The sequence below is a fragment of the Sander vitreus genome, chromosome 20, assembly GCF_031162955.1.
Source record: "Sander vitreus isolate 19-12246 chromosome 20, sanVit1, whole genome shotgun sequence".
NCBI classification, from domain to species: Eukaryota; Metazoa; Chordata; class Actinopteri; order Perciformes; family Percidae; genus Sander; species Sander vitreus.
In genome coordinates, this window is record NC_135874.1 from 5,011,377 (window position 1) to 5,037,491 (window position 26,115).

The following is a 26,115-nucleotide window of genomic DNA, read 5'->3' on the forward strand; positions in this document are numbered from 1 at the left end:
CAGAATATGATTCACTGCCGTTTGGTGAGGGCTAATAACATTTCATAAATGTAGGGTGTTGTTTTAGAGGGACATGGACTCATGTTTCTTAAATCATGGCTACAAACCAGCTTGTGATATTGTTAGTGTTTAATAGGGACAATTTGATTCATTGTGAGTACTTCAATTTAAAGTGGTTTCATTACTTAACACAGTTTTCTCCAGTCAGAACATCCCAACTGGACTCGATTCTGATTGGCTCTCCTCACTGCAGAACTAAAACCTCAGGTCTAATCACAGTATTTATTTATACATAATTAAAAAAAAAAAAAATTTAAACGCTGAAAAGTGTAAAAATCGGAAAAAGTGACAAGAAAAATACATCAAAAACATTGCCAAAGGTGACAAAAACTTGTTTAAAAAAAGTGACCAAAAAATGAAAAAAAAAAAAAAAAAATCGACAAAAACGTTGAGAAAAGTGTAGAAAAAAGTTTTTCATAAGTGATATTATCTGAAGAAAACCAGCTATAAAACTGAGAGAGGGCTGAAGCTTACGATCCATTAAAGGGTTTGGTTTTAATATAATTTCATCAAATCTTTTCCAAATCTCTTTTTAATTTGTTTTATAAATAACATTTAAGACCTTAAACTAAAAGGACTCAAACCAGCAGCTCCTTTAGTTACAGGACGGCCTAAATGTTTTGTACATTTCTCTTTGCTAATAAAAAGAAGTAAAAAAAAGAGCTGAACAAATCCAGGTATAAGACCAACTTGGAACCGGATACAAAATGTAAAACCTTGCTACCAGAAACCATCCCTGAATGCAAACATTAAAGTCCACTGTGAACAAAGAACGACCACAATCAGCCCTGTGGGAAAAACACACACACACACACAAACGCACCCCAAAGAAAGATTTACAACCAAACATACGGTGAGCAAGAAACACAAAATATTCTTTATTAAATATACAAAATTTGTGAAACAGAATTGCATCACGAATTGTAAACTTTCCAATCTCACATACTACCTTAAGCACATTCCACCGGCTACACACTCAAAAGGACAAAATACAATCAGTTTCAACTTAAATAAAAATGGAAGACATGGAAGAGAACATTTATTCTTGCGCTTCCGAAGTGCCGAGTCACATTTAATATGTCTCTACAGTCATTTATGCACTTGATATTGCGATCGCACACACACAGGAGAACTGAGATGACAAAGACGGTTTTGGATGTTTTTGTATGATTCAAGCTCACTGGCAAACCATCGTTGTGGTGTCAAAGTAGGCCGAGTGCTTAAGTCACAGAGCGATTAGAAAGTGCAGTACGGTGTAAAGAAGATCTAACTATACTGACGGGCACAGTAGAGTTATGTTCTGACAATTAAGTAGTGCAAGAACATCCACGAACGCTGTTAAATGTGGCATCATATCAGAATACTTCATGGTGTAACAATCTGCTCCATAGATTAAGTTTCAAGGCTATTGTTTTGGCATTTCACAGGAAATCACTATTACTGCTCATTTTCTATTGGTATGCATACAATGTATTTGTGTGCAGTGATCTAAACAATATCATAAGAAAGCATCAAAAGAAGTCAAAGAAGTGAACTCTCTCATCTAACAGATGGCTTTTCTTCTTCAAAACCTGCCCCGAGCCCCGACAAGCAAAATTAAGTGATTGATTCTTGACGAGCGTCAAAAACGAAACAAAAATAAGGCAGTATTTGGCATTTCAATACGGCATATATGCTCTAAAATTGCGGTATATATCCCTTTGTAACACCTGGAAGCAGTAAGGATATGCGTGCTTGAGCAGAAGCGGATGTGACAGACACACAGACACTGAGGGAGGGCAGTCAAGAAGAAGCATGTTCGCAGGCATTTCTCAGCAGTGGAGTTGTGTTGATAACACACACAAACACACACACACACACACACACACACACACACACACACACACACACACAGACACAGACACACACACACGTGTGTGTGTGTGTGAGAAGGCAGAAGCCTGAGATCAGACAAGCTGTGATGGCTGATCTTGATACCGACTGGATACTGAGTGATACTGTCTACACCTGATAACACCGTGACCCATACAAGAATAAGTTAGCTTATGTGGCTGAGCATTGTGGGTAATTTCAAGACATGCCCACAGAACAGAAACGAAACAAGAAGAGAACGAGGGGAAACAATAGGAAGGGAGCAAGCAAAAGATAAACAGCACTTCTCGTGCGTAGAAAATAAAAGCATTCACTTGCTAAGAACACTTTGGAACATTCAGAAGCTCCAATCCGTTCCCAGTGACGTGCCCGCGACAAGGCTGAACTCTCACACCGCTCATCTGGTTTGTAGTTTCTAAATCTAGTCAGAGCACTGGATATTTATTAGGGAACATTTTGTAGAGTGTCAATCCAGAACAACATATAAACCATCTGGACAGCAGAACGTCATTACTGTATAACATATTGGTGGTTTTGCATGAATTCACCTCATTAACCAAATTTTGTGTATACTTCAAAATAACGCAGACTATTTTACAAAGCATACCTAAAGATTATCGATATTTTTTCCTTCCTTCTAAGCACCCATTGGTTTCAGTTCTATCAGGAAAAGCTCAATGTTTAAAAATACAATTATTAGATGAGAAAATCATTATCTCTCTCAGACGTGAGATTGGTATCGATCTTCTCATCCAACTCTTGGAAAGTTAAGCAAACAAGCGTACTTCCCAAAACGTTGAACTATTCCTTTAAGCATGGAAAACCACTTGCAGAAACTTGAACCTCGCTCGAGATCCCCTGCAGTGAACATTGTGTTGCAGTTCAGTGATGTGGTACCATTGTGTCATTCAGTAGTTGTGAGCCAGGCCTGTTTTGACAGTCTGTTGCTGCTGCCAGATACAACCAGAGTTACAACTGTATATAGTTTTTCTGACAACATAGTAGAGCTGGAATAATGAGTCAATTTATCCATTAGTCAACTTGCAGGAAACTAACTGTTTTAAAAATCTATTAAAGGTCCCATAGCATGAAAATTTCACTTTATGAGGTTTTTTAATATTAATATGAGTTCCCTCAGCCTGCCTATTGTCCCCCAGTGGCTAGAAATAGTGATAGGTATAAACCGAGCCCTGGGTATCCTGCTCTGCCTTTGAGAAAATGTCATCTGTCTAGTCAATAATAATGTCCTGTATAAATGTGCCGAAATTGTGTTCATTGTTCTATGTTGCTGCAGAACAGGAACCTGCTGTAAACCAGTTTTTAAACTGAGTCAGGCCCGTTTATTGTAACTTAATTGTTGCTTTTAAATTTTCCTGTATAATAAATGAAATGAAATGAAAGCTCAGATGGGCCAATCTGGAATCTTCCCTTTATGACATCATAAGGGGAAATGTTACCTCCCCTTTCTCTGCTTTGCCCGCCCAGAGAATTTGGCCCACCCATGAGAGAGAGAGAGACATCATGGCTTGCAAACGAGCGAAGCATGGCAGTTGGTCAAGGCCACACCCCCACCCTCCACCTTGCCCCCCCCTCCTCGCTACAGACACAGAAATGGCACATCCTAAGTAAAGCTCATTGTGGGACTGGCTCTAGTGGCTGTAATTCTGCACCAAGGCTGAATTTCGGGAAAGAGACTTCAGATACAGTATTAGGGGACCACTAAGGTCTATATAAAAGAGACTTCAGATACAGTATTAGGGGACCACTAAGGCCTATATAAAAGAGACTTCAGATACAGTATTAGGGGACCACTAAGGCCTATATAAAAGAGACTTCAGATACAGTATTAGGGGACCACTAAGGCCTATATAAAAGCATCCAAAAAGCAGCATGTCATAGGACCTTTAATTGTTTCAACCAGTTTTCAAGCCAAAATGCCAAACATTTGATACTGCATTTCCATCTTCCCATATTATCAGGATTTGCAGCTTTTCTTTGTCTTACAGACCTGCAGACCTACAAGATCGTTTGTGACAGCAAGGTTTTCTGGTAACTGAATCTTGCATGTTGCACTATTTTGAAAAAGGTCTTGAGCAGGTTTCAGCTCTCTGCAAATTGAATTCAATGCTGCAGCTGCACTGAAATGAAGTGAAACCAATGGCTGCCTGGAAGGTATAAAATCAATCTAAACCTGATGGTATACGCTACACAAATGCCCAGCATTGACTTAAAGTGTATGCAATTTGTGATTAATGGTCTGAAACATGCAAAACCACCAGAGTGGCCCTTCACGTTGTTCGCTCTCCTTTCTCTACAGAACTGCAACACTTTTTGAGAACATTTTTTGGAGAAAAAAAAAAAAAACTTTGTGAGGAGTTAGTTGTATATACAGTGTCATGGACTGCAACTCTACCATTTCTCTCTTTTGTGATAAGGTGATAGGAGTGAGGTGAAAAGGAGGAATCAATGTTTCTACAATCAGGATCCCAAAATGGAAGCATCTGGGCTCTCCTCTGTGAGCTCGAAACCAACTGGCTGTGTGAACCTGAAAACAACCTGAGGACCCGCTACATTGAGAACCACCCCAACCAAAGCCTTCTGCCAGGACGTGTGTGTGTTTCAGCACAGTTAAAGCATGCCGGCTGGAAAACATGGCCTCGACATCTCTCAGTGCCTAGATATTTGTATCAAAAAGGACAGCATAGCAGTGAAAAGACTAAAGAGCTGTTGTGGAGGACAGAGTGAACACAACTGCTAACCCTCCCCCTCCCCCTTCGTCACTTTAACTTGGAGCGCACTTGCAGGAGAGTGGGCTTCTGCTCCATGATGCGCACCAGCAGCGTGTCAATGTAGTCCTCCAGATCTTTGACCTGCGGCTTCAACTTCTTCAGCTCCACCTCCCGCTTGGCCAGCAGAGATTTCTGACGCTCAAACTCCGCCTTCTGCCTCTGCAGCTCGGCCTCCCGCTGCACCAGCAGGGCCACCAGCTCACTGTGGGTCAGGTGGTAGTACGAGCCCGCGCCCTCGGTCACAGACTGAAGACAGACCGGAAGAAGAATGAACGGGTGACAAAGATAAGAACAGACTGATGCGTTTTCAGTGGACTATTTTTAAAATCGATTCTTTTCCCTGGAATCGATATCGTTTTGTTGATTTTGTTTTTACCAATGATTCACCTAATTATTTTCTGTTTGTACAGTAACGCTAACGGCGACTACATCATCATCAGTTTCTAGCAAAACAGAGCGAAAGCAGAAAATGCAGAAAATCCATGTTATGTTCTTCTTTACAAAGTAAATAAATGTCAGACTGACTGACTGACATGTCGTGCATTCTTCTTAGAAACCAATTCGTTTGTAGAAATGTCTCATGATATATTGTCTCTAGAAGTGTGTTATTCAACTTTCTTTTTTTTAAAGAAGGAAAAGAAAATTGCAATACTCAATACTATCGAATCGCAATAAATGAATATCGCAATACCAATCAAATCGGCGCCCATGTATTGAAATGAAAGAATTGAATACGGACAAGCCCTGTAGGGTTTCCTGTTGATTAAAGGTGTTCAGCCATAGTGGCGATTGCTGCTCATGCTAATTTAACAAACAAATCAGAAATGTAATAACATATGTAATAATCTCTCAGTGTACTCATCCCAAGAAATAGGGTTTCAAACCGTAAATGCAAAAACATTCAAACATTCATGAACAGGACAGATCTATTTTTTTTCCCCCCAATAATAATGATGATAATAATAATAATAATAATAATAATAATAATAATAACTTCATTAAACAAAAGTTAGACACTACAAATTTAGTGTCTAACTACATCCTCACTGAAGGAGAAAATGGTGAAATCAAACTTGTAACCTGCCTTTAAATTAAAAGTACACATTATGAAGATAGAATAAAAAAAAAAAAAAGAAATACGTTTATAAAACTACGGCTTATTCTTCTTTATACCAGTAACTTTTTGTTTTCACTCCGATGACTTCCTCAATTTGCAATTTTAGCAACATTTGTTACACTTATTGCTGTTTAATGAAGTTATTATTATTATTATTATTATTATTATTATTATTATTATTATTATCAGCATTATTATTGTCAGGCATGTTAAAGTCAACAAGCAGGAGTTCTGTAGGTAGAGAAAGGAGCTAGTTTGTTTGATTACCAGAAGTTTTAAATTTCATTTTTACAGAAGTCCTGATCATTGAAGCTCAAAACACAAACACATAGTTACTGTTGTTTGCCTCTGTAGGGCAGTATTGCAGTATTATTATCACTGTTATTAGAACATACTGTACCTTCTTCCTGTCTGTGTCCTGCTCGCTGAGCTGGCTGCTCCTCCCTGGGTGGATGGTGGACTTGAGTTTCTCCAGGCCGGTGGCCAGCACTGACCGGCCCTCCGTCCGCTTCTCTTCAGCCAGTATGGCAGTGGTCAGGGGCTTCACTGGGTGGGGGCTGGAGGGGGTCACAACAAGCAGTGCGCACACACACACACACACACACACACACACACACACACACGGTCAGCTATCCCACTTCATACCACAACCCCTCTGTGGCTTTTTAGTTTTACACAGAAGACTTTCAGGTGACTGGCTGCCATACTGGAGGTCCACAGCTCTTTGATATTCATGGCTGAAAAAAAGCCAATTATCTTTCAGCCATGTGTCAGAAATTATCATCAGAAATTCATTCAACTAAGAGGACTTCAATTTACATTTATTTTTTTCTTCTTCTGATTCAATTTGAAAAGTACTAAAGGGGACATTGTGGAATGGTTTTTGCAGTGTGTGATTTTCAGAGTGTAATCTTTTAAGGGGTAACTTTCACAGTTTTAGCCTAAATAGCAGCTTGTGGCTGTGGGTGATACTCAAGGCTTGAACAATATACATATATTGTACATGTATAATATAATACTTTTAGTGTAGGTTACAGTCACTGCTTATTAGCATTTAAAGGTTGTTAAACGTATCACCACAGCACTCCAGCTCACCACCAAACTACAAGCATTTTGTGTACATAACTCAGGCTTAGATGTTGTTCTTTTAGAGCAGAGATTCCCAACCTTGAGTTCGGGAACGTTCAGGGGACCCCAAGATAAACATGAGGGGTCTCAAGATAATTGAAATGGATATGAAATACAGCAAAATGTATTTCTGTTACACAAACATTATGTTAACTCTGACTTTTCTCAAATGTGTGCTTTTCTTCTTGTGAAATACTGGATTCTTTCACTTTATCAAGCCAAAATATCCTTCAAATTAAACAATTTCAGAGGGAAGAATTAACATAAGTTAGGCCAGGTAATATAGGTACAGCCATTATTGGAGCACAACAGATTGCCCTCTGGATCTCCAGGATGACACCAGACATGGATGCTACACCATCAGACATTTGAAATCCCCAGAAACTCTTCATTTTAGTCATCAAGCATCAAAGGAGGTTAGACATGTGCAAGAGTCCTCATTAAAGGCAATACTGGTGAAAATTGAAAGACTTAATTGCATGTGTTGGTGCAATCAAACATGAAGAATTGTGTTATTACCCCGAGGTGAAAAGGAAATGCTATCAGTGACACAACAACACCTTCAATGCCTCATAGAAAGCCTGGTTTCTGGTTGAGATGTTGGCAAGTGAGTGTGAGAACACTAGCTGGCCCTGCGGGGAGAGGGGGTTGGTGTGTGTGTGTGTGTGTGTGTGTGTGTGTGTGTGTGTGTGTGTGTGTGTGTGTGGGGGGGAAGGGGGGTGTGTGGTAGGAATCAGGGCAAAATAATAACTGCTAATTGGCCTGAGGCTATGTTTCCTCTCCCGTTACCACGGAGCCAGGACACACAGGACACCTGCAGAGGAGTCCTGTTAACACCGGTGTGTGTGTGTGTGTGTGTGTGTGTGTGTGTGTGTGTGTGTGTGTGCATCTCAAAGTGATGAGAAAGAGAAGGTCACACCACAAAAGGAGAATCCCCTTGAGAGTTGGCGGCACAGAAGAAAAGCAGGCGGAAGCAGAGCAGCAGAAAGGGAAACTGAAGAGACGACAATAGAGATTTCTGGAAGTGGGAAAAAGTGCTTCCTCTCCACCTTTTCACTGAGCATGTGCAACCTCACCTGTTCTGCTGATTGGCTGCCTGCTGCTGCTGCTGCTGCTGCGGTGTCTCCTGAAGCATTGGCTTTGGCGCCGCAGCTGGTGCTGTGCTGGGTGGTGACCTCGCCGTAGCGTTAGCAAGAGGAGGGAGGGAACAGAGCGCTACAGGGGAGCTACTACTTTGAGGAGTGAGAGAGGGAGCAAAGGAGGCCAGGGAGGGGAAGTCAGGGCCAAGCTGAGCTGAGGAGGACTCCTGTATCGCACCGGGATCACTCCCAAAGGAGGGCAGGAGGAGTTCGTCAAAGGCAGGTGTCAGTATGTCCTCGGACTGGGAGCGGTGTAGTGTAGCGTTTTGTGCCTGAGGGCATTTTGAGAACACATCACCTAAGACGACATGCTGGCTTACCACACCTGGTTCGATGAGCTTCCTTGGATTGCAGCTCATGTAAGAGTCCGTCGGTGCCGCAGGAAGTAAACCGAAGTTTTCCCCTATCATGACACTTGGCTCAAGAGTCGTCATCTTGTCCTCGGCTCCACAGAAGGATTCTTCAGATTGGTCGGTCTGGTTGATTTCTTCATTACATGGCTTGCAAGCGTTGGTGGAATCTTCCTGCCCCAAAGAAGCATCCGCAGTCGTCTGAATCTCGCTCAGCTCGCCACAGAGCGTTGAGTTCACAGAGTGCAACGTCTCGTTTGGCTCCGAGCCGCTGGAGAATTTGCTGGACGGTTGAGACACACAAGTTTGGTAATTCTGCGAGTCGGTGCTGACATAAAGGCTTTGGAAAAAGCTGCTGGTGCTCAGATCTGGCACTCGAGTGTGCAACACTGTGTCGTCAAAGTCTTGGCTGGGACTGTTCGCGATGCGACTGGTGTTGAGGAAATCACCCAAAAGCCTGAATGGTATAGGACCTAAACTAGTGCTCTCTACGGGAGAGTCCGACAAACTCTGACTCACGTCAGGGGAGGAGGTTATGATGTATAGAGATGGGTGTGTGGAGCAGAGTTTATCATCTGGAGTCGTATGAGTCATCACATCCAAAGTGTTACTTACAGATCGTGAGGAATCATTTAACACTTTTGAAAAATCCTCTACAGATCCACTGAATTCCCCTATGCCTTTCTCTCCATTTTCATTGTCAGGCTGTAAAGAGACATCTGGTTTTGGCTGTAGTTCTGAGAGTTTTGGTAAGTCAGAGTATATGACATTGGAAAGATTTGGTGCCTGAGTAAGTGCATCCTCATCTGTCTCTCTTGCAGCGATCACAGGCTGCTGATGTGTGAGCACTGGAGTCTCCGGGGCCAAAGACCCCTCTGAACCGTGTAAATCTGCCTTTTCATTACCATCCCTGTCGACTACGTCGACTAAAGACAGGCCATTGGACCTGTCAGTAATGTCATCTTTCGATTCTGAGGGCTTTACGTTTTTTTCAACGGATGAATCGAAGGATTTCTCAAAGCCGAGGATGTTGCTTTCAAAGTTCTGTGCTTCGGCTTCTTCGGAGGAGGATGCAGAGAATTTGTCCGAATAAGAAGAGAGACAAGAGAGGAAATCCTCTTCTGCTGAGCTGCCGAGACCTGAAGAACCAGGATCTGGGGAGCTGCTGTTGGGCTTTACTGATAAGGAGTGACAGGGGGCTTGATGCATATTAGTATCGGTTAAATCATTTGTGTTAGTAGCACTGTTAGCGTGATTAGTTTTGGTGCATGCATCCAGTTTTGGTGAGTTAGTGAAAGCATTTAAAGCTATGTTGTCACTCTCAAAGCTTGTGTGCTCTGGGATTGTCTCAAGGAATTGTGCAAATGTGTCAAGATGATAGGTGTTAGTGTTGGTCACCTGGCGGATGGCTTTATGTGCTTCGAATACAAATTCTGTGCAAGGTTGATGATGTAGTGCGTCATTTACATTTGTGTTTTGATCTGTTAAGGGTAGTTCATTGCAGTGTTCCAGTGGATGGTCACTGGGTGTGTTTTGCTGTGTTTTGCAGTCTGTGGTCAGATCCTCAGGAGACTGCAGCCTGCCAGCTGCAAACGCTTCAAAAGATTCGTCCCACTCTGAATCCGGGTCCAGCTCCCCGGCAGACACAATAGGGTTTAACAACTTCATGCTTAAAGGTTTCTCCTCTTCAATGGGAACTGGAGGTAGAGGTCGTTTCTCATCTTTGGCCATCGCTTTGCTCTTTGCATCTGTACCAATGACAGAGTCCTCTGTGGTTGGGTTGTCCCGAGCCAGGTTGGGGTTAGGGTTACTTGCTTGAGGAAAGAGTTGAACTATGGGGGGCCGGGAACTGGAGAGAAAGGGCAGAGGAGGCAGCGAAGGTTTTAGGGGCTGAGCGGTTAGCATGTCGTCATAGAAAGGGTTGTGCTGGAGGAGAGAGAAGAAAGGGTTGCAGGGGGACATGGCAGGTGGTGTGGTCTGTGAGTGGCAGAAAGGGTTAGTGTGATGCAGTGGAGAAACCACAGAGGCAGGATCTACAGGGGGACCCGGGGGGTGGTGACTGGGTGGGAGGGGTGGTGGGTGGGGGTCAGTGCTGGGCTCTAGTTTAGGTGACACCACCAGGCTGTGAAAGGAAGGGCACACAGTCCTCTTGATTAGTGTGGATTGTTCACGCAGCTCAACTACAGGCCTGCAGTAGCCTTTCTGTCTCAAGTCACATCTTAATCATATTTTTACAGACTGGCTTTGACCTTTTATCTCCTATTATGTCATGGTGATTTGGTCTATAGCAAACACGATAGAAAAGAGTTGCCAGTTCAGAGTTTACACGTCCAGCAGACACAGAGCAACATTAGCGTTCATTTACAGTTTCTTCGACCTGATGAGTACGTCCGATATTGGCTCCGTTTTGGTCTCCACAAACTCCAGAGGAAAAATATCTGGCTCTTTAGCTGCTAAATGCTCCACTATATTGACCAGCTAGTCTTTAACTGTGTCAGTCTGCTGCTGCTAGACACATCTCTGAACCAAAACAGACAACCAAAACAATGAGCTTAAAGACGCTAAAGCACTCCACAGAGTCTAAGGGGAACAGCAGAGTCAATAACACACTGTGGGTTCATTACTATTACCGACCCCTTTCACATTACTACATTAAGTAGTCATTTAATCCCTTGTACCCATTGCTAATATCAAATATTGATTAGTGCAGCTTTAAAGCCCCTTTGAATAGAATTAGATTTTTGGCTAAACTAAATCTTACGGTCAGAATAATTGGAACAATTCTACAAATAGGGGTTTAAGAGTAACTGCTATGCAAAAATGCAACAAAAAATATTGCATCTTAAACTAAAAACAAAACCTGACACCAACCCACATCCAAAACATCCATCTCTGTGCCTCTTGTGTGTTTTCGTTGGCCCGTGATGTAATATTTTGCAAGAAAAGTTGATGCAGCTGGGTGTAATGATTACTTAGTACTACTGGGGCCAACTTGGCACTTTTCCCCAAGGATGTGAAAGCATGTGGGTGTGTAGATTGTGAAAATGCATAGTTACAGCACTGGCAGAAAGGTATTGAGTGTACTATGGTCCAGAATAGCTGACCTTGCCTCAATCAGCAGGCGCTTTGCAGTCCAATGTTTTGTTTACACTCCGTGTACAGAAACATTACGATACTGTTGTTGTTGTTGTTGTTTTTCTCTTGGTCGAGTAAATCGATACAAGTAAAAAATGAAAAGTAGCTGTTTAAGGGTTCTTACAGACCTGAAATAAGGATTCATTTTATATAAGACTTCAATACAAACTGCAGGAGCAATGCACTCAACACACAAGTTGAGCAGCACAAGAGAGAGTACAGTACAGCAGGTGACACCCTCCAGATAAATTACCCACTAAACAACATGCTTGTGTTAGAAGTGGAAATAAAATTAGATGGGGTTTTCTTTCCTCCCCTTTCCCTGCCCATACACACATTACAAATGCAATAACACGCACACACACACACACACAAACCTGTAAGAGAACAAATATCACATCATCATATTTTCAAGGAAATCGACATCATCACTGAACCGTGCAGAGCTTAGCTTGATGGAGCTAATTTCACCAGAGCAGCTCCTCTCCTCTATCTGCATTGCAGATACCTGCTGTAACCAGAGACTGAGACCCGGAGCTAGAGAGGGCTGTGTACACAGCTGGAGGCAACTTCATGGGATTTTTTGAGGCTCTACGTATGTTGGCAAAGTTGTACCGGTTAGCATTATATCAGAACGTTATCTGTAATTTTATGTGGCTTATCAAATACAGACTTCTGTTTTTAATTGTGAGCATGACAGTGTTGGAACATAAACCAAAGAATAATTATTTTTATGGAGGAGATACAAACTCCCCTGAGCAGTTCTTGACCCTCTTGATTCAATCCATATTCATATTGAAATGATAATCTATCATCTGTTGGATGTTGTAACACATTAACCTGTGTGTGTGTGTGTGTGTGTGTGTGTGTGTGTGTGTGTGTGTGTGTGTGTGTGTGTGTGTGAACTGTGATCACAGTGTGTATCTCACCTGGGTTTGCTGTGCGAGTCCTTTGATCCAAACCATCCCTTGTGTTTCTCCTCAGTGGCAGCTGGGGCCTGTTCAGACTCATCCTTGGACTGACTCTGCCCTTTCCCCGCAGACTCACTCCTCCCATGGGAGAGCAAGTTCCTCCTCTGCTTTTTCCCCTGGCTTTCCGACTCCGCCATGGAAGAGGAGGAGGAAGCGGATTTAGGCTGAGCGGCCTGTCCCGACTGCTCGTCCTCATCCCCCAGCATGGGGCCGCTTTGCTCCAGGGCCGCCGCTATGGCCGCCTTCTCCTCCTCGCCGGGCTTGTCGAAAGACCAGCGCCGCCCATCTCCGACGGAGCCCTTGGGGAGGTCGGTGGAAGGTCTGAGGTTCTGCAGAGACGTGGAGAGAGGCAAAGATTTCTGCAGTAGGCCCAGGCCTAGAGAATCTGCAGGTTTTCCTGAGCCGGGGTCCAGGGGCTGGATGCTGTAAGCATGGCTTCCGTTGACGCACACAGTGGGCTGAGGCACTGCGATGCTGATCTCGCCGTCATCATCCCCAAACTCACATGTGAGAGAGGACGCCTTGGGCGACGTGTTTTCGGTGTGCTCTGCAAAAACGAGGCAAATATAAAAAGAGGTGGAGACACAAGAAGGGAGCGTGCGACAAATATGGATGAAGAAGTCAATTACCTTACTAACTTAAATTTGTAGGCAGCTTAATTGGGTGATAAAACTTTGTAATGGCTTAGACGGACAATATTTTTCACAGCATGACGGATTAGTATCACTAGCACACATACAGTAGGTGTAAGAATGATGGTTTCTAGAATAATGAGAGATGTTGCTCTGTGTTCACAGTGCAACATCTCTCCGATCAGATGATTTAACCATGCAGATGGCACTCAGGGGAGCACATGCCTCCAGAAAGTCTACACAAAATCTAGCAGCTCCACATGTGGGACTTTCACTTGAAGTTGATTAATTCTTTGCAGGCACATTATCAACTTGTTTCATAACAGCAGGAGCACACATTTCAGTACGTTAGCTGGTTATAATATCACTGGGGTGTTAGAGGTGAATGATATGGAAAATCAAAGCATTTTCTCTCTATAAATATGTCTGTCTGGCTGCTGTAATTTATTATTTGAATTATTTCTTGTTTTATTTTTCTAAATTATGTTAGCTTATCTTGTCTTATTAATATCTCCGTATGACAACCTCACGGTGTTGACGGTGTTTTAACACACCCGCCCCCCCAGTTTCCAATCTTTATGCTAAGCTAACTGGCTGCCTGCTGTAGCTTCACATTTAGTGGACGGATGGGAAAATATTATCGACCTTCCCATCTAACTCTCAGCAACAAAGCAAATAAGCGTAAAGACCTAAATGTCAAACTGTTCCCTGAAGTCTGAAAGTTTCCCCTTTGTTTTTGCGAAAATTGCACTCCAGTCTCGCTTTGCCAGACCTTCCTCCACAGCGCTGCGGAGGAGGGTCTGGCTAGTTCATACAGCATTCTGGGATGGGACAAAAACCAGCTCTGGTTTATTGGCATTTCTTTAAACCAATCACAATCATCTTGGGCGGTGCTTAGCGCCGGACGGAGGAAGGAGGAAGGAGCTTGTTTTGGTGGAACATGTGCACGTTCAAAAGTAGTTTTAGTCGTGCAACAGGAAACTCAGATTGGACAGATAGTCTAGCTAGCTGTCTGGATTTACCCTGCAGAGATCTGAGGAGCAGTTAACCATAGTCCTCACAAATCCACCGGAGTTTAAAATGCCAACACAACGAAGCGGAAGGTAACGGACATCCGGCCTAAATGAGGGACATCTGGTGGAATTTCTGGCGGCACCTGAACAATCCCGGAAATGAAACGTCGCGGATATAGACTAGTGGGGATCCAAATAAAGAATCAAGAATAAAGACTTCTCACCTGGGCTGTTATCGGCCGTCAGGTTGCTGCTGTTGCTGGGTGAGTTGGAGAGGTCAGAGACCACCACGCTAATGCCGGCCGTGGGGCTGAGGCTCCCGCCCCGGGACGATGACTCGCTGCTCTCCGAGCCCAGCGACGTGCAGGAACGAGTGTCCGATGACTTCCTCAGCTTCCCTCTCAGAAAGTAGGTCCTCATCTTGCTCCGCCGGGCCTCGCCCCCCTCATCGTCCTCGTAGTCCTCTTCCCCGCCTCCATCACTCGGGAGCCGCTGCCGTATCCGGTAAAGGGAGCCGTAACCACTCGGTAGGACGGCCGAGGCCGAGTCCTCCTCACTGGATCTCCTCTTCCCCTTTATGCGCTCTTTCAGCTTGCCGAAGGTGGAGACGCCCTTGTCCTTCATCACCAGCTCGTACATGCTGGCTGTCAGGTTGTTTCGGGTGAACTGGACGCTGACTTGGATGTCTCCTCGCTCCTTCTCCTTCTTCCCTGTCTTAGAGTTGAGCTTGTACCACCTGCAACAGAGAACAACACATTAGAGCGGGGCGATATGGAGAAAATAAAATATCACAATATCTTTGACCAAATACATCAATATCAATATTGTATCAATATTGTAGAGTTGACTATTGGCCCTTCACTAAATATTTACACAATGACATTTTGTCATCATTAATGTAGATATAATGACTAAGTGGTTAAAGGCATATCATAAAAACAGTCTGGTAAGTTCAGAAAATTAGACAACCCTATCCTACGATATCCAAAATTTAAGACGATATCTAGCCTGAGATATATATATATATATATATATATATAGATAGATAGATAGATAGATAGATAGATAGATAGATAGATAGATAGATAGATAGATCCCTACAACCCATTCACATGAGATTAGTAGAAAACACTCACTTAGCTGGGGACACAATGAGCCATGGTCGACAGAATATCTATTCATTGTTGAAGTCATTTATCAAGAAAAATGCAGAGATGTCGGTTCTAGCTTCTCAAATATGATAGATTTGCTGCTTTTCTCGGTTTAATATCATAATAAATGTAATGTCTCTAAGTTATGAACGGTCAGATCAAAATATCTGCTTCTTTAATAAAAAGTCGAAGGTACAAGCCTGTGTAAATACAAACTTAAGAGTTTCAGTGAGCGAATCACGGCTCTAACAGCGGGAGAGAAAAGGAGAAAAACTAAAAACACAATCTTAAATCAATTCAGTTTTTAATTCTGGGTCAATTTTGGATGAATGCGGCCATGTTTTGTTCCCAAATGCACAGACAAAGCATTTTTTATTCACCACCGCTCTGATGCGCTCCTCTCTGAGTGGCTTCTTCTCCATGGCAACAGCAGCTGAGGCTCATTGGGTATTGTAGTTTTGATTTGATACTTTGCCTGCCATGCCAAACAACAGACAAAATATCATTTCTCAATAACAAAAGTTTAGAATAGAATAATTGAAAAGAAGTTGACCATTTAATAAACCTCCAGGATCGTTAAACTATCTGGGAGAGCCCTGGGTTTCTATAAGTAACATTGAGATATGATCAAAAGAACATTTAAAAATGGTTCCACGGCATCACGACTCCATAATGACAAAATGGACTAACACATTAAATTCTTCACTGTAATAATGGTTCAATATTTTTTTTTAAAGTGTGAAATAGGATTCACAGTGTGATCAACTTATTAAATTACAAATGTAATTTCTTTTTCACAATATAATAACTAATTGTAAGATGTACTGACAAAACACTTCAATGAGTTATTAGTTAGTTAGTTAGCATTGAGTGTGTTCATGAAATAATGTGAATGACTGCATTGTTAAGATGAATAGGGCTAATCTGTGTGTCTGTGTCCTACTAACACCACAAGGCTGTGGGTGGCCAGACATCCCACAATACCTTGGGGGAGGCCTCTTGTTTTTGTCATCAGACCGAGAGAGCAAGAACAATGCAGCAAAACAATGCTCATTTCTGATTTACCAATGAGTGTCCTACATAGATATAGATACATACTGTAACATGACTGAAAAACAGATTGCCCAAACTGTAAACGCCTTTACTGGATAGGCACAGAGGAGCAGTTCTTAGAAATGCTGTGTACCGGTGGGTGGAACAGCGCCAACAACTTCACCACACTGTGACTCATGGGAAAGTCTCATCTGGTCTGTTGTGAATGGTTTAAAAACATAATATGACTGAGAAAAAAATCCCCCCAGTTAACATGTGTTTCTGACACTTGGTACTGCCAAAGGGTGAGTTATCAGCGCAGGGTGGAAGGCTGAAAACTTTTTTTTACTTCCTGTGCTTCTGGGCTATTTTCACCTCACACCTCGACCACAGTGTCTTTCTCTATTGTTCATAAACAGCCTCTATGAGGCTGAGTGACCGATACCTGCCCAAATTTCACAATATTTTTCTGATAGAGAAGAATTCTACATAGTTCCACATGTAGGTTAATGTGTATATCTGGGCTCCAAATTCAAGGATTAGTTGACTCCATATGAAGTGGCTTTACAGAAACATTATTGTATTAGTGAAAACCAATCTAATATACCTACAGACAAAACGACCAGACTTATAAGGCAAATGCAAAAGACCAGCTACAATGTTACATGCTATAATGTGCAATGCAAATGCAGACATCTTTACCGAACACAAATAGTTGTTGAAAAGACAGATTAAATGAGAACATGTAACAACTGTGTCTTTAAAAAGGTGCACTATGAGTTCCTGCATGGTTTCAGCACAATTTCATTTTTGTCTCAAATGGTAGGCATCTCTCCTTGATCCGCTAGCTGCCTGCCGCCTGAATACACTGTGAAAAAGCCCGGTCTCGGGAGACAACACAGGGGTCGTAAACTGCGTTGTCTCCCGAGACCGGGCTTTTTCACAGTGTATTCAGGGGATGAAATGTGATTAAATGTAGGTAATGTTGTAATCACTTTAAGTGGTGGTGGAATTCTGAAAAAAAGAGTGAAATCTGTTTTATTGTGTAACTATAAAACAGGATGTCAGAGGAGTTAACCACCACAAGTAACCTACATTGTGCTTCATGAACAACTAAAAGGCTCCGGTATGTTGAGTCAACAAGAACACCTAAACGTCAAGGTATGAAAGGTGTGAAATGTGCGACTGAAGAAAAGTCAGAAGAACAGAGGATGAAACCTCAAAGACGAGACATGAAAGAAAACAAGAGAAAGCACCTGCACAGCTATCTTAGAAACCAGAGAGCTTTTTATTTCCCCCCAAACACAAGATTACTCTTTTTTTCTGTAAACCTTCAGTATGACTACGCAAAAACTCAGCGAGGCAGAAAATCCACCCAAACGCTGCTAAATATGGCAGCGTATGTAGATGGTATGTTCACTGAACTCAGCGGTCAGTTAGACTGGTGAGAATGACGCTGTGAATCAATACGGCTTCATTAGGGATGCCATTATTTGTGCCAATATTTTTGGACTAATGTCATAGGAGTTTTCCATTTATCCTGCACAGTTTTATCATCACAGCGTTAGGACAATCATGGGAAATTGATTCTTTTGTCTGGTCAATAATATTATGTATGATATGGCAAAGGTATTATAATTTAAAAACTGATGTTGAAAGTATGAGCTGTACATGAGACCAAACGATTATGTGTCAAAGTAAAACTCGTTTTGTTAACTTTACAGCTTGCTCAGAATCATTATTTTTGAAAAAAACATAATTTTTTAAGGATACCGTGACAGGATAATTTCAGTAAAATATGATTTCAGTGAAACCAAATCGTAATACTGACCAAGCACAACATTAGCATGTAAACATATGTACAGTTAGCATCAAACTTTTACCTAAACAGTGCATGCTAATGTAACATGCTAAGCCATCCATTTAATAAAAAGCCAACAGCCTTTACAGTGGTCTAAACCCAGTGCCCTAATGTCCAGGTCCTGTTCAGTTCTAACATGTAGCTGTTTGATTTCATAGGAAAAGAAACAGGGAAGTTTCCTTCTCTAAACATTGGTGTAATTGTAGGCTGCAGGAAACAAACAAAACACAAGTACTATAATTCACAGCACAGGCTGTTATGTAATCACCATCATCCTGCCACCGACCTCAAGTTCAGCCCTGGAAACACAATAACACCCCAGATGAATGCCAGTGAAAACAATTAGCACACAAACTCCTTCCAGTACAAAACACTCTGAGAACCGCAAATAACAGATAGGTGGAGCCCGGAGCACAGAGGAGAGAGGAATGCTGATGCTTTCAGCTTGTAGCTCGACAGGAACACCAAACATTGCATCTCGCATAAATAGACAACAATAATAAAAGTTGTTTTGACTAATCCACATATCTCTCACAGACTTTAAAAGACGTAGGAACGAGTGACCCTCGTGAAGCAGGTACATATATATAAGATGGGATATTTGTATTTGCATAAAAATCATTTTAACAGGGGCTGAATTATTTTAATCCAGCCATTTACTTTGCCATATTTCACTAAATCAAATCCTGTTATCAAGATACATGTGAACAAAGTCAATTCCTGAGCTTGTCTTTTCTGTTTTTTTTATGTTTGGAGGCATACATAAAGACTGTTGAGCTGGCTTGTGCTCAAGTTTCTAAAATAAAAAATAGAAAAATAAGTTTAACCAGTGTTTCTACCTCACATGCCTGTTAGGTGTGGACTCGAGTTTCACATCGATGCGCCAACAATAGTATCAGTCCACCTCCCGATTCGGCAGCCAACTCCCTGTAGCCGAGGCGGGGCTCAAATTCCAAACACAGGACCTGCTGGGAGTTACGTAAAGGGTTTTCTTTTGCAGATCTACACTTACTACTATCGTGATCATACCATCGACCATGCAGAGATTGTAATCTAGGGGACCATTTGTCCTAAATTGACTAAACTAGCCACTACGTTTTGTTTTTTGAGAAGATCATGGAGCAAAAACAGACATTTGTGATTTATGCACATCTGTGTTATTCGATTTTGTTATTTAGTTGTATTACACCTAAAAAACGTCTTAAAAACTGACTTTCAAAAGCTATTTTTGTAACACTCAAACCGTCTTTTGTTTTTCGAAGACCATGCAAAAAAGTTATAGGCCTATTTAGGTACATGCACCTGTGCTTGTGGGTCATGAGTAAGCCTGACACCAACAAATGTAAACGCAAGTAACACGAGGCCTAAATACAGAAACTGCACACAGACAAAAACAGCAGCCTACATTTTGAAGCCCACGTTCTCAGGCAGGGAACAGTCTGTTACCGAAGAGGACCCATTTTCCCAAAAGCACCATCCCACACAGACGCCTGTATAGTTTGACAGTGTCACTGTGCTGATACTGGAAAGCATTTGTGGTAATAAATGTCCACTGAAAAGTGTAGGAACATCCAAGTGCCAATGCAATTCTCATAACCAAACTATCTGCCTGTTTTGTGGAATTTGTGGGAGTCTACACAGACTACAAACATTCCCATTCCAGAGCTGCAGAGCATGACTGCATATCTGCTTCCTCATCTTGCAAAAACAGGAAATCAAAACACTCCACCCCATCCCTGCATGACACCATCTCCTCATCTAACCCCCACCTCTCTCATCCACAGAGGAGTAGAGAGGAAAATTCTCTCTACGCTGCCGTCTTATTCTAGGCTTCGGCTTACAAAGTCTTCTGTGGAACAAGTCGATCCCTAGAAACCTGCTTCAAGGCAGGACATGGCTGAAATTACAAGACAAGTGGGCTATCAACCTATTTTATCCAGCATGTCCTCAGTCTCTGCGGGGCTCTATGAGCCTTGGTGGTATCAGAGCCACACACAGAAGGGACTCTAAAATAAATAAAAACTGGTGCCAAGGGCGCAGGATCTGTGTCAACTGTGGGATTTAGCAGTGCACATTACTCACCAAACATACTGGTATTTAAGGTTATACAGTATATCACGCTGAGATACTTATTTTCTTCTCCCAGAGGAGTCAGAGGGGTTCTTTGTGCGGCTCAAGGGCCTCTGCAAGGGCCGAGAGGGATTGATGCACTACAGTACAATTTAAGACAACATAAGCAAATGAAAAAGAGAGCTTCACCACTCCGACACATACGTCACATTTAGAAACAAAACTAACACAGCCATGCCAGCAGCTCTGTGAGGTAGTAGTTAGGCAGAGCGCTGCTCTGAGCTAAATGACAACATCACAAAGTACAGCGGAGGTTGATGGGAATGTCACTGGTTTTGCAGGTACCCGATGATGGTACTAGAGGCAGAGTCAGGGGGATCACCAAAATGAATAGGATTCCTCCTCTGGATGTGTGCTCCGGATGCAGCGACAGTGCCCTTGCAAATAGATAGCGGAGCTAGCGAAAGGGGAGTGAGAAAGTGCTTGATGTCAGGCTTGATCCCAGCCATGTATTTCCAGTGAGCCAGACTGTATCACAGTTAACTAAGCGCACGGCGTGAAGCGCATGGCGCAGGTGCGTGTCCAAATCCACTCTTGCTAGTTTGATGGTGGAAAAAAGGGTCTGTGCGCCGGGTGCATGGTTCAAAAGGGTTGTACTTAGTGTCTTCATTCATTCATAGGTGTGTTTTGGGCGTAACATGCAATAAGATCATCTCCCATTCCCTTTAAAAGCCAGGCGCGTTTGGACCTTGGCACATTGCTATTATGATGGAGGATTTGCACCGTAATATTTTTATGATTGACAGCAACTCACAGTTGTCAATTTCTTAACCCTCATGTTGTTCTGATATAAAATTTTGGAAACGGGTCAAATTTGACCCGTTTCCAAAATACTTATATCATATCATAAGTATGGGTTTCTTTTTAACCAAAATACCCAAAAAGTACATTCAATTGCAAGTACTTGACCAATACTTTCATTGCATTTTGGGTTTTCAATTTTATAGCATTTGAAAGAATTTAAATGGTTTTCAAAACATTCTCCTGACTAAACTTTGACATACTGTGATTATCCATCAACATAGGTTCCTCTAATATTAGTCAAAATAATTGATTACTTCAAAATTAGGTATAATTTGCTATAAATGGGATGTACTGACCATGAATTCCAAAAACAAGTGTAAAACTATTGGTAATAAGTTGGTGTTAGTGAAAAACAGCGTCAAAAACGTCAAAAGAAAGGGACAAAAACGTCAAAAGTTAACTTTCAATTTTGACCCCAGAGGACAACAAGTGCATGGTCGACCAGAAGACAACACAAGGGTTAAACTAGCAAAGACACTTGCGTCGGGCTTTGCGCTGCGCTGTGCCGGGTGCAAGATAGGGCCCTAAGAAACAGCAGCAGGTCAGATTTTTGTCCAAAGAAACCGTGACTCACAAACATTAGATCTTTGATAAACATAAATGTTCTCTTACAGTGTGAAAAAATAGCCAATTCATTCAGATAAACAGCCATACAGACAGCTGTCATGCTGAGTCAGCAAATACACTCAGGTCCCACTAGAGTCAACAGTCCTGAGCGCACTGCAAAAACTACAACCCACGGTCAGCTGAAGACACTCAATGACGCTGTGTCAAGCCACTTATGGAGGATGCAAGGTAGGTGAGTAGTGAAACTTCCCCATTACATCTGTATCAATGATATAACTCAACAAACCCTCCAGGAGCACTGTGGGTAATGCAGTAATGTGGCCTGGATTCCTGCCTTCATCAGCAGAAGTAGCAGACGGACAGCGAGACCCAGACCACATTCCACATCTGGATGCGATGAGCCCTAGCCTCACCACCGACTTCCCTCCCAATACTTTCACACAAGCGAGCATTGTTTCTCCTAAAACCACACCTCCTCAGGCTCACAGAGATAGAAAACCAAGAAAATGGTTATTGTTTTGTCTCATAAACACCAATTAACCAGGTTTGTGTGTAGCTTTAAGAAACAAAAGTACAGTAGATAAACGTAGTTGATTACAGCTGATACGTTTCACTGTATAAGATGACAAACTTTATTCTTGCTTTTGATGACTATGCTCTTTTAGTTAGTCGCCATCGGGTTTGATGACTTTGACACAAGCTGGTTGTCTTGAGATTGTAAAATAATGATGTTGTAAAGATAATGAACAGATGTAAGAGACATTTGTGGTCTTAACATAATGTGATCACGGGATAACTATTTTGTTAACTCAACAGAGAAAAAAATCTCATGATCACAGAAAACCAAACTTCTTATGCCAAGTATAAAAATAAAATTGTGTTCACAAGAAAACACATGAATAAATACCTGCATTTCCTCCTTTAAAAAATACCTGACTGATCACCTGTGAAAAAAAACATCATTAGGGGGGTGTTGTGTAAGTATTAAGCAACAGGAAAATGAGTCAATGCAAACGTAGATGACAAACAGAAGCTGCAGCTACATCCTGATATCCGGCTGCTGCTGTCTGTTTGCTTACAAAAGCTGAAACAAATAATACAACTTTTGTTCTGTTGGACTGTGCTGTTACCATACGAGGTCATCTTATGTGAAGTTCAGGGCCAACTTCTGCATTACAAAAAGGCAGATTCCAGTTTACTTTGTGTCCAGATGCTTCTGTCTGCAAAGTAGCAAAATTGTCGAGCTAAGGGAGACTCTGGCTGTTTCTTTATGTGGGCAGACTTTACTCCTTTAACTACTGTGTAATGCCTTTAGGAGATTTATGTACAACCAGTGCTTAAAAAATTATAATCTTTAAAGCGAGAGCCGCCTAAAAAGGCTTTAAAAACTAGTAATCATATTGGAGGACTTGATAGCAACCAAGATGACATTTTATAAACACAATTAATAAAATATCTTTTTACTACGACATATTGCTTCAGGGTTAATTGGTCTATTTAACAATAACATCCCATAGTTAAAAACTCATTTATTTTGACATTAAATGAAGATGATGCAACAAAACAACAACATTTTATACCATGACACAGAAAGTTGGGTTTTCAGATTCTGATTCTTTATAGAATTTTAAGTAAACATTAAAAATGAAGAGATAAAGGGGTTACGGTGGTTTCAACAACTAATAAATAAATGTATGCTCCTTCTCCATTAATAACACAAATAATGTTAAGTTAATGCATTTTGAATCAATTAAGGAGAAATTAATTGTTATTTATGCAGAGTTTACAGTGAAATATAATGTATGTCTGGTCGGCTAAAACTCACAACAAGATTTACACAATTGCTAAATCCTGAAGAAGCTAGTGGTGGCTAGCATCGCTGAGCATTGGCTGCTTTGTTTACATTAGCATGTCAGCTAATTACCTAGCTACAGAAAGAGTGCTCTGACCCGACTGAACTGAGTAGCATCAGGAACTAAAGACAAGACAATTTAGGCTGCTGTGTCACAGTGACCCAGATTTAGAAACAACTATGTCTCTTCTGGCTCAGACTGATAAAATGCCCTTTACTTAAACCGCAATAGCCATTTTCATGCGTCTTGTCTTTGCCTTACTGTGCCTCCATGAGGATGTCAGACATCTGATGACAGATCAGGGCTGATGGGAGATTTGTGATGCAACGACACAGCCTACATGACTCAGGAATATAGGTTAGTAGCAATTTGAGTAAAATGTAGGCTGCTATATATCCTGCTACCTATATAATGTGTTTAACTTAAGTTAATCTGATAAATCTCCTTGTTTTCAACAATCTGAGGTACATTTATATTGTCTAGGATTGCCCGGTCATGCTGTTATGTAACTTCTAATGTCCATGAGACCATATTCTCTCTCTCGGCGGTAGCTACTGAAAGTCTGTCTGCTCTTAACAGGGGATTTCTCTGGATGTACATCACACCCACAAGCGCGCACACACACACACACACACACACACACACAGTTTCGGAGGTACAGTTCTCAGGCCTTCCTCAGTAACACTTACTGCTCTGAAACAACATCAGAGCTTTGTTTCCTTCAGATAAACAACATGACAGGGGATGTGAAACTGAGACAATAATGGCATAAAAAAAGAGTGGCTGTAAAATACTCAAATCTAACATCTAAATCATAATATCAGCGCTGCAAGAACCACACAACCAACACCGTGAAGAATCCCTGATCTGCAGGAAAAAAAAAGAGCTGAAACTTTAAATCACTCTCTTGGGAAGAAACTTGATTATTAAGGAAAAATGTGTCTGACAAGTTCAATATTCAGCAAAAGCATTAAAAATTGAATTTTTTTTAAATTTTTTGATAACGTGGTTTGTTTGTTAGTTTTTGTCCACAGTGCATTGTGTTGTTGCAGTGTTTGAGTAGCTTCCTCCTGACAGACCCTGCAGGGGGACTTCACCCAACACCCACCTTTCCGGGAATCTGCTCTACACCGATAGCTCAACATGCAAATACATCACGGCCACTGCATCCTCCCCTGCCACCTATTAGAAGGCAGCTGCTCTGCCTTCATTTACTGGGAAATTGCTGAATAAAGATTAGACATGTTGGGACGTGTTTACAGTAAAGCATTCATGTGGTTGTTTTGCTGCTCTCATTGCTAATTTGAGTAGCTAAACTGTGTCCTAATATTTGCTCATAACACTGGTCATTTAGAGTGTTTCTGTCTTGTAATAAAGAGGTAGAGTAAGAGAATCCTGAATACTGATTTGGTGTTTGACGTAGGGCTGCAACTAACGATTATTTTCATCGGTGATTAATCATTAAAGTTTAGAAAATGTCAGAAAATAAGGAAAAATTCACTTCACAATTACCCAGAGCCCTTGTTTTGCAAGTCACAAGTGATACAACTTTGAGTTTCAAATCCTTAACCACTCCTTATGCGGCCTTCGCCAAATTTAATGCAACTTTAAAGTTATGAACAGTTAGTATAGTCAATTCACAGCCAGCACCTATTTTGCCCACTGAAATGACAACGTTGCTAGCAGATTTTATTAGCTGTAGCTAGCTGGCTACTTAAGCTAATATTAGCTCTGTGATTTGGTTGAAAACACTCTATCCAGATTTGTTTTTTAATGCCAAACGGACTTATTTTAAAATGAGAATCTTGCAAAAGGGGTGTTAAATTTGCACTTCATGGCTACAAACATAATATCGTGCTAAAAGACTTGAGGCTAAAGCTAACAGGTCCCAGGAAAAAAGTCAGCATCCTCACCAGCTGATGATCATGTAGAAGACATGAAAATACTGTTATAGACACAGCCTTGTTCTTGTTTTGCAATGTAGAGCTAATAAGTCCTAATATTAAAAGTACAAAGATAAAGATAAGGAAAACCTTCTCATTGGTATCTTTGTTCTAACATAACCTTTTTTGCTGCTTAGCTTACATAGGAAAGGACAGAGCTGCTAACGCTAGCCTAAACTCTGATAGCATCCAGGAGCAGCTTTCACACAGTGAGGAAATACTACACAGCGGATATGCCATTTACTTTTCTAACGTTACTTTTAACCCCACAAATGAATGTATTAACAATGTGCTCCTTCAAATTAGTACTTTGTTACTACTGTACGTAGTAAGCTAATAAGCTGTGCATGCTAACATTTGTAGCTTATGTTTGAGCACAAAAACAAACAGTTTAACTTCTTCCTTACAGTTTTGCTCTCTTTGTTTTTGGTTTTAGAAAGGCTAAAGCTGAGGTGCCCAAATTCTTTCAGATGAAGGGCCAAAATGTATCTAGATGAAAGGCCACAGGCCAAAATTAAATGATGTTGAAAAATACTATAAATCTTGTAAATCTTATGTATGTAATTTA

At 41.5% G+C, this 26,115-nt stretch overlaps 1 protein-coding gene across 2 annotated transcripts in view; it reads right to left on the bottom strand.

Annotated features, from left to right (window-relative positions):
• Window positions 1-909: 909 nt before the first annotated feature.
• Window positions 910-26,115, bottom strand: part of rab11fip5a (RAB11 family interacting protein 5a (class I)) — a 30,957-nt gene continuing 5,751 nt past the window's right edge. Inside the window, exons 2-7 of one of the 2 annotated variants that reach the window (XM_078277887.1) lie at window positions 22,659-22,695; window positions 14,431-14,942; window positions 12,520-13,108; window positions 8,043-10,577; window positions 6,239-6,395; window positions 910-4,967 (exon numbers count right to left, since the gene is read on the bottom strand). In XM_078277887.1, coding sequence (XP_078134013.1) covers window positions 4,710-4,967; window positions 6,239-6,395; window positions 8,043-10,577; window positions 12,520-13,108; window positions 14,431-14,845 — 3,954 coding nt within the window. In that variant the 5' untranslated portion in view covers window positions 14,846-14,942; window positions 22,659-22,695 and the 3' untranslated portion in view covers window positions 910-4,709. The remainder of the gene's footprint in view (window positions 4,968-6,238; window positions 6,396-8,042; window positions 10,578-12,519; window positions 13,109-14,430; window positions 14,943-22,658; window positions 22,696-26,115) is intronic. The other variant, XM_078277886.1, reaches the window with a different exon arrangement.